This window comes from Amblyraja radiata, chromosome 18 (assembly GCF_010909765.2).
Source record: "Amblyraja radiata isolate CabotCenter1 chromosome 18, sAmbRad1.1.pri, whole genome shotgun sequence".
Classification (NCBI taxonomy): domain Eukaryota; kingdom Metazoa; phylum Chordata; class Chondrichthyes; order Rajiformes; family Rajidae; genus Amblyraja; species Amblyraja radiata.
The window spans coordinates 45,097,617-45,109,733 of record NC_045973.1 but is presented as its reverse complement, the minus strand read 5'-3'; the positions used below and the strand labels follow the sequence as shown (position 1 = coordinate 45,109,733).

At 39.6% G+C, this 12,117-nt stretch overlaps 1 protein-coding gene across 2 annotated transcripts in view; it reads left to right on the top strand.

The window, feature by feature from the left end:
- The window catches only part of poc1a (POC1 centriolar protein A), a 117,686-nt gene extending 106,455 nt beyond the window's left edge, over positions 1 to 11,231 (top strand). The window contains exons 10-11 of one of the 2 annotated variants that reach the window (XM_033037260.1): positions 2,897 to 3,091; positions 10,826 to 11,231. In XM_033037260.1, the coding sequence (XP_032893151.1) occupies positions 2,897 to 3,091; positions 10,826 to 10,906 (276 nt within the window). In that variant the 3' untranslated portion in view covers positions 10,907 to 11,231. Of the gene's footprint in view, positions 1 to 2,893; positions 3,092 to 10,825 lie in introns of both variants that reach the window. The other variant, XM_033037259.1, reaches the window with a different exon arrangement.
- Positions 11,232 to 12,117: the final 886 nt, after the last annotated feature.

The window sequence follows — 12,117 nt, the reverse complement described above, 5'->3', positions numbered from 1 at the left end:
TTTCAGAAATAATTCTGCTACATTTGTTAGTCTTCCTTTATTTTTCAAACTGTCATATTGATTTAAGTGCAATTTGCATGACTCAAGTTATAATTTTGTCTTATGGACGGCATTAGATTTTTCATACTTGAATGACTATTTGAGTGTGGAGTTTGCTACTTGAAGTTTTTCAAAAGTTGGATTTAGATGATTTCCTTTTCTGGTCTGCTATCATTGAAGGTAAGCCAGAAGAGATTCACTGGGCTAATTCCTGGTATGAGAGCATTTCTGAATCACAAGAAGCTCGATAAAGTAAAATCTATCTTTTTTAGTTTGGAAGAATGAGGGGTGATCTTATTGAAGTATGTAAGATCCTTAGAAGGCATAATAAGGTAGATGTTGTGTCTATCCACTGCATGGCGAATATCAAATTAGAGAACATTATTACAAGATGTGGGGACATTCATTGAAACCTGAGATACATCACCCTCTATGTACACGCGTGTTCCCAGCAAGTGGTGCCAAGCTCTCTGGTAGGCCCGGCTCACCCGAAGGGACGTTGGCGGGATCTGCAAGCAACCGTCGAGGAGCGAGGTGGGCCGTCGGAAGCTCGTGCCGAGCGCCACGGAGCCAGCCAAGAGTGTACCGTGTGGCCGACCGGAGGTTGAATGGGGTCGTGCTGGAAGTCATTTGAGGACGCGCCGTCGAGAACAAAGGGGGGCCCGGCATGCGGTGCACACTGAGAACAAAGTGGGGGGTTGACGAGATCAAAGAGGGACTACATTAAACACTTTGTAACTGTCAGTGGCCTGTACGTGGTGATTTTGCATACATCGTGTAGCGAAACAAAGAATTTCACTGTGACATGTCACTTGATAATAAAGTATCAATCAATCAAGGATAATATATCTCTGAAATTATCTGGTCCTAAGGGTTTGGAGGCTAGATTACTGGGAGCATATAAAGAGGAAGTAGATACATTCATGAAATTGAAATTATCACGTGAGAGCAATGGAGAACTAGGTCAGGAGAGAGGAGATGGGCCAGGAGCAGACCAGTCATGATACATGCATTGGTGAGCCAGGCCCAAGTGACCATGTGGCCAACTCCTGCACCTACTTCCTCATGTTATCATCATTAGCAGTTCTTAGTATTTATGCTTATAATCTCATTTAAGGAAGGGAAATGAAGTAAGCAATGTTAGGAACTTAGGATATCTGGGCAATGCATCACATTGTGGTTGGTGACACAGTGATTTCTTGAGGATAGAAGTTAACAGTTTCAATATACATTTCCAGAACCAGAAATGAGTTGGAAAAATACCACTTAAAACCACAAGCAGTGGGGAAGTATCACATTCTTAACGGTATTATAGTTAATACATTTTCTTTCCAGTTAATCAAAGTTGATGTACCCGCAAACTCCTGAGTTTGTACGGTCATGGCCAAGAATGGAGCAAGGCCCACTCTTTCCATTTCAGATATAATGTGACCATGCACTTCAGAGACCAGGTATTGCTACAACCAAGGTTGCCACATTCACTGAAGAAAGTCATGCAGCAGATGATGGTAGACTAGACGAATGAGCTGACATAAGCATGTCTTTAAAAATAGATGATGCAGTAGTTTTGAATGAAAAGCTTTTGATACTGAGTTGGATGATCAGCCATGATCATATTGGATGGCGGTGCAGGCTCGAAGGGCCGAATGGCCTACTCCACCTATTTTCTATGTTTCTATGAATTGAATTGATTCTGTATTGGATAGAAAACTATCAAATGTTCTTTGTTTGTACATATAATGTAAAACAATAATGGGTAGAAAATCCAGTTGGTCCAGTTTACATAAATAAGGAGAGTAAACTCACCAAAAAGTTTTATTGATGCTTGAAAAAAAAAAGTGTACTTGAGCCGCGATGTATTAGCATTCCTATTGGGATTTCTGCCACTACACCTTTATTTTAAATTAGTCCTTGTGAAAATGCTTCTGCAAATTGGAAATGTTACAAAGTGTTTAATGTAGTCCCCAATGGTCCCTCTTCGTACTTGGCGGCCCACCCTCTTTGTTCTCTCAGAGGCCCCACTCTGGGTCCCAATTTATTCTTGGTACCCCCCTCCCCCCACAACACCTCTTTGATCTCTTGTCTGCCCCCCCCCCCTCCCCCAAGACTGGTCCCACTTTGTTCTCAGCGCTCACCGCATGCCAGGTCCCCCTCTGTTCTCGACCTCTTTCTTAATTTGCCTTCCTTAAAGGAGATTATAAGCATAAATACTAAGAACTGCTAACGATAAGAAGTCGTGAATGAGCAGATTGGAACCTTTAAATAACAATTATCCTGACAGATGAAAGCTATGAAGCATGTCCTACAAGTTGGAGTCTTAACCTCATACTGAAGAAAGTTAACTATATGAACAACAATTTCATATTTTTTAACTTAATTGGCATGAAACAATTTCCAGGCTTTGGCTTCAGCTGATGTTATCAACATTGAAAATGGTGCCAGAGGGAGTAATCTATGGGTGAGGACTTTTGAACTTCACATTGGCAGGACGAACAAATATTAGTCTTCAAGCTGTTTATTCATGTTTATTTGTAGTCCACTAAACTGAGGCAGCACAGTGGCACAGCTGGTAGAGTTGCATCATCGCACCACAGACCTGGGTTTGATGCTGTCTGTGTGGAGTTTACTTGTTCTCCCTGTGATTGCGCATGTTTTCTTTGGGTGCTCTGGTTACCATCCACATCCCAAAGATGCGCGGATTTCTAGATTAATTGGCCTCTGTAAATTGCCCCAAATGTGTAGAAAATGGATGTGAAAGTTAGTGATCTTGGATGATTTTATTAAAGATCTTTATGTCTAAGAATATGCCTCAAACAAAATGCCAGCTTTTAAATATGTTCTGTTTTTATTGTAGCAGCTTTTGAAGACAGATTTTTCAGATGCTGTGTCAAACTTTCCAAGTCAACAAAAGAAATATTCAAGCAATATTCTGGCATCTAAGTCAGAACCAGCTCTTCCCTTCAACCAGTCTCATCAAGAAGAGAGTGGCATTCCCTCCGCCCTTGCAAGTACTCTGGAGCATATAGTAGGTCAGCTGGATGTCCTTACTCAGGTGGGTGGCATGAGTTGCAACACATTTCTAGTGAAATACGAAGGAGATTTTTCTTGTCTGAATCACCAAAGTAAAGATCAAAAAAACAGTCAGATTTCACTTACATTTAATGTCACATTGTCCCATCCCCACCCCTTTTTGCCTTCCACAGAGAACGCTTCCTCCACAACTTCTTAATTCACTCATCCCTTCCCACCCAACCCATCGCCTTCCCAGGAACACCAATCACAGGAGACATGGTCCTTTTCCCTTCTCCCTCACATCCATCCAGGGATCCTGGCAGTCCTTCCAGGTGAGAGAGAGGTTGATGTGCACCTTCTCTAACCCCACATACTGCATTCAGTGTTTCCGATGTGGCCTCCTTTACCTGGATGAGACCAAGCATAGACTAGGCAACCGTTTCGCTGAAGACTTGCATTGAAACTGCCAAGGCCTACTGGATCTCACGTTTGCTAACCATTTTAACTTCATTCTCATTCTGACCTTTCTGTCCTCCATTGCCAGAGTGAGGCGACACACAAACTGGAGGAACAACACCTCATATTCCGCTTGGGCAGCTTACAACTCAACGGTTTGAACATTGAATTCTCCAATTCATAAACCCCCACGCACTCTTTCCCTCGTTCTTCCTTGTGCTCTGGATTCTCATCCATTTATTCCCTCCACCAGCCCCCCCCACCCCTCTGGCTTCACAATCTGCCACTCTTCTATCCTTATCTCACACCTTTCATCCCCGGCCTTTACGCAGCCATCTGCCTATCAAACTCCCCCTCATCTGTATCCACCTATCACTCTCCATGTTTAGTCCTGTCCCCATTTCACTTCCAACTTTCTCCCTCCCCACCAATGGATAATCAGTCTGAAGAAGACCTGAAACGTCATCTGTCCATGTTCCAGAGATGCTGTTTGACCTGCTGAGTTACTCCGACATTTTGTGTGTATCTTTGGTGTAAGCCAGCATCTGCAGTTCCATCCTACACATTGTGCAACAGCATAACCTGAGCATGATCTTGTTAGGCTGTGCAAGTAATCACTGTTTCAGTACTATACTCACTTCTCAATCTACTATTTGAACCAATTAGTTAGTTATTTAGTTTTAGATGTGTTATAGTTTTAAATCTAGGGTGGTCAGTGTAGTGGGGATGAATTTGTTGATTCATCTAACATCAAGCTAAACCTCATTCAGAGAATTGGGACCTTCGTTAAAGGAGACATTTTAGATTCTACTCTCTATCCTACTGGAAAATTGAGTCTGACAACAAGAATACATTTCCCACATATTTCACTATACACTTTCCAGTAGGTTCAGTAATACTGTTAGGAATCCACTTCCACCTTCTGAAGGCGTTTAAGAAGGAACTGCAGATGCTGGAAAATTGAAGGTAGACAAAAGTGCTGGAGAAACTCAGCGAGTGCAGCAGCATCTATGGAGCGAAGGAAATAGGCAACGTTTCGGCCCGAAAAGTTGCCTATTTCCTTCGTTCCATAGATGCTGCCGCACCCGCTGAGTTTCTCCAGCACTTTTGTCTGTCTACCTTTTGAAGGTAAAGCACTGGAATGTAACAATAAAGTAAGAATCTAATTAAATCATCAAATGTGATTGAGGGATTCGTGCTGTGTTAAAGTACATATTACACAAGTTTTGTTTATGTGGATATTGCACAGATTTTCATAATATAAATAGTTCTTAGAAATTACTAATTTCGTGTGCAACTCTCAAATGTAAAGAGTTTTATTTCGCTATATAACTATCTGGTGAAGATTTTTTCAAACCAAAATGTTAATTGTCGCTATTTAAAGATGAGCTTTGTGATACAGTCACATCTCCTGACAGAAATCAAATAATTCTTATTTGATAACACCCAAATCATGTGAATTCAGAGGAATCCACTCGTTTCCACATGTTTCTAATATTTGGCCTGAAAGCCACCATTTCGTCCACCTGAGAGGAACAACATATGGCTTATATTGCTGGAGGAAATGGGTTTGTAAACCACTGTGTTTCTCTTGTGGAATGTGTTAAATAGCACGTCTGACAAAAAAGGCTTCCAGGCATGCTGGAGAATTTATTGACATTCTATACTCTTGACCATTTGTATGGACTGTTACCCTCTGACCTATGAGTCTGATTCTTCAGTGTTGCTGCCACAATAAAGATGCCCAGAGTGGTTCCCCTTATTAATCTGAGTTAATTGTGGTTGCCAGTAAAACTAAAGCAAAGAGCATAGCTGTATGGAGTCAATGGATGAGGTTTTTTGAGCGCTGACATTTTAAAAGTGTGATTGCTCTAAAATTGGGGAAATTTCCGTACAGAAAAACAATTTAATTCTTTACTCACAACTTTGTCTAAAGCAGGTCACTTTGATCTGAAAATCTCACTCCCTAGATTTGTTTTAATAGTTATTTTCTAAATAATTTTTAATATTTTGTTTGTCTACAATTTATAGAGGATTATATTCATCCTTGTGCTTCTACTTATTTCAGTTCAGCTAATATTGCATTAATAATATTTTATTTTGAACAGGTCATTTATAAACTATTGTTTATGTTGTGGATCAAACTATAAATCGTTGTGAAAAACAACTGCACTTGCACATTTTGGGTGACCGGTATTTCTGTTTCTCTATGTTAATGGCCAGGGAATATATATATACCAGACAATGTATCCAAAACTCCCTTGCTGGCCTCCAAAGACAGAATAACTCAATTGATCCTTTGGTAGTGTTTAAAAGAGAAAAAGATGACATTAAGATCATGTGCAATACCTTGTCAAGCATATAAACCAGTGGTGTTTATGGATCTTTTAGACAGGCACATGGATATGCAGGTTATGGAGGGATTGGAACACGTGCAAACAGAGGAGATGAGATTAAAGGCATGATGTTCGGAAGGACAATGTAGGCTGGGGGGCCTGTGCCTGTGCTGTACTAGTCTGTGTTCTAAGATGTATGTTCAAAGCACTTTATGGTCAATGAATTGGTTTTGAAACAACTTAAGTTGTTAATGAAAAAATACAGTAGCCAATGTGTGTGCACCCTGCCAAAGAAATCAGATAATTCGAAACTTTCTCCTCCCCTTCTCAGCTCTCCCTCAGCCCACTGGCTCCACCTCTTCCTTTCTTCTTCCCGCCCCATCATCACATCAGTCTGAAGAAGGGTTTCAGCCCGAAACATTGCCCATTTCCTTCGCTCCATAGACGCTGCCTCACCCGCTGAGTTTCTCCAGCATTTTTGTCTACCTCAGATAATTAGAAAGATGGTTGCTGAATGAAGCTGTACCCATGTTGAATCTTGGTCATTGGACGTTTTGCCAGTTTGTCATATTATTAAAGTGGAATGAGCGTAATGCAGGTTAATTTCTGTGAAACACACCTTTGACTCAAGTGCCAGTTGAAATTGTGTGGTCTGCTCCTAGAGATCCTGGACCCAGATATGAACATACTTATTTCAGGAAAACCATATAAATTAGGAGATATATAGATAAGGTTGATTGCTGATGAAACAACATTTGAATGGCAGCATGGGTTGTCAGGAGGATGTAGGGAGGCTTTAAGGAAATAGACGGATCAAATGAGTGAGGAAGTACATGATTCATGAACTATAATGTGGAAAATGTGAGGTCATCCACTTTGATTGAAAAAATAGAAGTGCAGAGTACTTTTTAAGTGTCAGAAAGATGTTTTTTAGTTTAGAGATACAGCGCGGAAAAAGGCCTTTTCGACCCACCGGATCCGCGCCGACCAACGATCCCCGCACATTAACACCATCCTATACCCACTTGGGACAAATTTTACATTTACCAAGCCAATTACCTACATACCTGGAGTGTGGAAGGAAACCTAAGATCTCGAAGAAAATCCACGCAGGTCACGGGGAGAAAGTACAAACTCCGTACAGACAGCACCCATGTTCAGGATCGAACTAAGGTCTCCGGCGCTGCATTTGCTGTAGGGCAGCAACTCTACCGCTGCACCACCGTGCCGCCCTCATGGGGACCTGTGTGGCCTTGTACAAATATCAGTGAAGTATAATATGCAAGCGTGGCATGCAATTAGGAGGGCTAATGGTATATTGCCTTATATTGCAAGAAGATTTGAGTTGCTGAATACATATTCCAAGAGAGGATGTGACAGAATTTCAGATATTAAGAAAATTTAGAGAGATGGGATTAGCCCAGGAAAATGACATTGTGGTAAAAGATCACCCAGGACCTAACTGGATAATGGAGTAGTATTTATGGAACTGTACTTTTTTTTTTAACAGCGTGGAAACAGGCCCTTTGGCCCACGGAGTCCACACCGACAATTGATCACCTGTTAACTATGAACTAAATTATCCCACATTCTCATCCGCTCCCTACACATTAGGGGCATATATTTTTTACAGAGACCAATCAACCTACAGTCCCTCTTCCTAACCCTTTCATAACCCTAAACCTCTTCCTATTTCCCATGATATGTGTATGTCAATTGAACACGTTGGCTCTCTCTCTCTCTCTCTCTCTAATAACATTTCCTGTTGGAAGTGATATTGGCTCGGACCTACTTTCTAAATTCACCTTTAATGACCTTTGGATGCACAAGAAGAGAGCAGCTTACCTCATTTATTGATTGATGTGCCACTGAAAACAGCTCTTGGCTGCAGTAACGCATTGAACAATCTATTGGTTTATTTTCCTCATGAAGTTTATTGCAAAACGATGCTTAGTATTTTTCATTGATTTTCTGCTGAGAAAATGAATCAGTGATGAATTAAAATTTATGAAGAATACATCACACACAGTGTGTTTCTGATCTGTTCAAAGGAGAATACAACCTTTGAGAATAGGTTTTATTTGAATTGTTACTTCTTTCATGCATATTTTCTCATTACAACTTTTGGGATACAAAGGGCCATAAATGCTTGCGAATCAATGCACCATGTTATTATTACACAGTTTAAAAAATAATTTCCTTGGTAACATGACGTGTTGGAGCACAGGTCCAGACTGAAATGTGACAATGGGAAAGACATTTTGAAAAATAATGTGCTCCCTTGCTCAGCTTTAGATGTTAAGTTCTCATGAGTCCCATGACTATTTCATAGTCAAACGGTCAGTGCAGCGATTTGCCATTTATGTAAATTTGTCCAAAATGTGAAGATACAATGAGGACAATTCTGTCTTTGTTTTCTTAGTCTTTTCGTCCACTGAGTTTTCCAATTATATAAATATTCTGGCGTGCAACATGGTGACAAGCATTCCATCACTATTTAAGTACATTATCTGCTCTTTGGTAGACAAAAATACTGGAGAAACTCAGCAGGTGAGGCAGCATCTATGGAGCGAAGGAAATAGGCAACGTTTCGGGTCGAGACCCTTCTTCAGACTGATGTGTGGGGTGGAGGGGGCGGGAAGAAGAAAGGAAGAGGCGGAGACAGTGGGCTGAGGGAGAGCTGGGAAGTGGAGGAGAAAGCAGGGGCGACCAGAAATTAGCGAAGTCAATGTTCATACCGCTGGGGTGTAAACTGCCCAAACGAAATATGAGGTGCTGCTCCTCCAATTTACAGTGGTCCTCACTCTGGCCATGGAGGAGGCCCAGGACAGAAAGGTCAGATTCGGAATGGGAGGGGGAGTTGAAGTGCTGAGCCACCGGGAGATCAGGTAAGTTAATGCGAACCGAGCGGAGATGTTGGGCAAAGCGATCGCCAAGCCTGCGCTTGGTCTCACCAATGTAGAGCAGCTCACACCTCGAGCAGCGGATGCAATAGATGAGGTTGGAGGAGGTGCAGGTGAACCTCTGCCGCACCAGGAAAGACTGCTTGGGTCCTTGAATGGAGTCAAGGGGGGAGGTAAAGCGACAAGTGTAGCATTTCCTGCGGTTGCAAGGGAAAGTGCCAGGAGAGGGGGTGGTTTAGGTGGGAAGAGACAAATTGACCAGGGAGTTATGGAGGGAGCGGCCCCACTGGAAAGCAGATAGGCTGCTCTTTGGATCGTCACTTTCCTTTATAGCCAAGTTGAGAGGAATTCTGCCTTCACATATTGCTATTCTGTCACTTAGGCTTGGGTCTTATTAATAGCACTTGAGCAGGTGTAGCACATTGCTGGCAAGCCCACCATTTCTATTTTCTCGTACAAATAGACATTTGTAGTATCATAATATTATTTAGGATGCCATGTATTCGATCTTTTACCTCATAAGTTTCCATTGCATTTTATGTGCTGTTCAAGCAAATTTGAGAAGTTATTCATCTCTGATCCACAACATAGACTTCTGAAGTATAATGTAGCTAGATATTGGTCAATTTGACATCAAGGTGACATTTTATTTTTGCATCAATGCAGGGTGATATTTTTTTTGATATACCCTAGTGAAGGGTACAAATTTTATTTGGTTTGCAAATTAGTTTTTTCATCTCACTGATATGGGACAGTTTTCTAAGTTCGAATGCTCACATGTTATGTTTGTGAGTTGCAATGTGAATGCACCCCTTCTTATCTTAAATTCCTCTTTCCCCTTTATTTCTCATTCTGTCTGTATTTTAACTTGAATCTAACTCCCTCCCATGTTCTTTTGTGCCTTCCCTTATACTTCTCCTATTTGTTTCCATCTTTAGTGGGTAGAGTTGTCCCATATGTGACTTTGAAATCACTTCATTGATTCCAGTCATCTGTGGTCCAAGTGTTATGCAATGACCGTGATGACCATAACAATCCAAATTATAAATATTTGAAGGATAAACACCCTCCAGCTTCAGCTAATTTGTTCCAACTGTTACATCTTGTGTGCATCTTGTTGTGGACATACTTCAAAACAAAGTACAATCTTGAGAATGAATTCAGTAAATTGTTCTCACAAAGGCTTTCAAACACCTTTTATTGGTGCATTTTAACCTGGCATATCAATACTCCAATAATGATTATACTTAAAGTATTGGCTATAAAGTGTTCTATGACCTTGATGAAGCAGGTATTTTTCTCAGCTACAGATTCTAAAATATGGGATACGCATGTCTTGATTTTTACTTAGATTTGAATGCCTTAGCTAAATATTTTTGTGTATTTATTCACATATTAAATAAAGAATGAAGTTAGATTATTGGAAACAATTATTTAATGTGATTTTGGTATTTCCAGTATTCCTCAACTTTCAGTTTCTTATGAAGAGTTTAATAAATGGGGTGTTATTGTACTTGGAGCTTTATGGATAAAAGTTTACAATGTTCTGCTCTGAGGAAGTAGAAACTCCTTGTACTCTGTTCTGTAAAGCTCTTTGTCCCATATGGGCCCCAACCTCAAGGGACTATAAAGGAAACTGCATCACTGTGATCTGTTTAGTGATATCTCACACTACCAGATGTTGGAGGTCATAAATTAAAGGAAGATGAAGAGTTATGGGAACTGAATTGTGGGCAGAAAGTTGGAGACAGAATTAGAATAAATGGCAGCAGATAAAGGATTTGGATTGTTTTTATATGTGTTACTGAGTTATAAATGTTTAGTGTGAAATCATCTTCATTCTATAACTGATTAAAAATAAAGCAATCGTAACATGAAATAAACTTTTGTTGAGAGGCCTTTTAAAAAGAATATGTAATTTAAATATGATTGCTCGTAGCCTGATAATATTGATTGTGTCTTAAGCATTTTTGCCCATGGCATCATTTATATGACAGAAAGCAGAAGTTCCCAACAAAAAATATATAATGGCCATATTGTGCTTCATGTCTCTTTACCACTTTTAATTTAATTCTTCAGACAGTGACGATTCTTGAACAGCGACTTACATTAACAGAAGACAAACTCCGTGAATGTCTTGACAATCAGCAGAAGTCATGATTAAAGTCAGGTGATTGAAAGCAGATGAAAGAAACAAGTAAATTGACAGACTAAGCACCTTAACTAGCAGGCATGCTTAATGTGTAGAAATCCACCGATCACCAATCCAAGTTTTGTAAATGATTCATTCTTCCCTAATATTGTCTGATAACAATTGTAATGGAATTTTAGGTTGTAATATATAAATAGCTTTTGTACTTTTGTTACTATGCCCTCTATGTGAGCCAGTATTTTTTATAAAAGAGTAAATAGTTTGTTTCACTTCAAAATAGATCCATATACACACGGATCTCATATGTTTAAATAAACTTTTGATTTTGAGGAATGGTTTAAATTTGTTATTTCTCTCAAATGTGATTTTGTTGTCTGAGTTGTTTCATTTGGATATTAAGTACTTCACGGGCATACACAACTTTATCCCAAGTCAAGAATTTTGTGGGGGAGACTATTATGCTTTTTACATTTGTACCCCAGAATCAATTGGAAACAAAAGCAGTTTCTTGGTAAGTTGAAGTATAATATAAGAACTTAAATATACTTCATAAATTAAAGCTGGTACTAAATGTTTTGAGTAAACCTGATTCTCAGTACCAATTATACACTCCTCTGTATGCATGTTAAAATGTGACAAATATAGGACTTTCCTTGTCATCTGAAGAAGCAGCAATATTAGCAGAAATTTAGTTAACATACAATTGAATAGTTTCCAGACTCTACTATTTAAATAACGAGAAGAGTAGGATTTATATTACTTTATGAAAAATGTAAGGTTGCATTGCATGTTCCTGCTCCTGACCTTATTATAATGCAGTCATAGATTCTGTGTTGATCTTTTCATCATTATAAGACCTTATTGACAATCTGCTTGTGTAAAATGATAATCAAATTCCCTTCGGTTGTGAAATCGGTTTTGCAATTATTTGTCCACTTTTTGACCCCGCACGATTGAAGCTTCAAATATCCTAAACAAAAGGTTACGCTAAAAAGATGTGTTCATTTTAAAAGTTGCATATTTTAGATAGAATGTGGTTACAATTATCCATTGAATTGTGTTCCTATGTGAATATTTTATTTTGTCCATTTGATTTTGATATTTTGAACAGTGAATGTGGAATTTGAACGACAAATCTGAGTTTGCAACAATTTTTCCCATGCAATTTGAACATCTGTACCAATGTGTACTGATGTTTTTGTTTCTTGAGCTTCAAGAA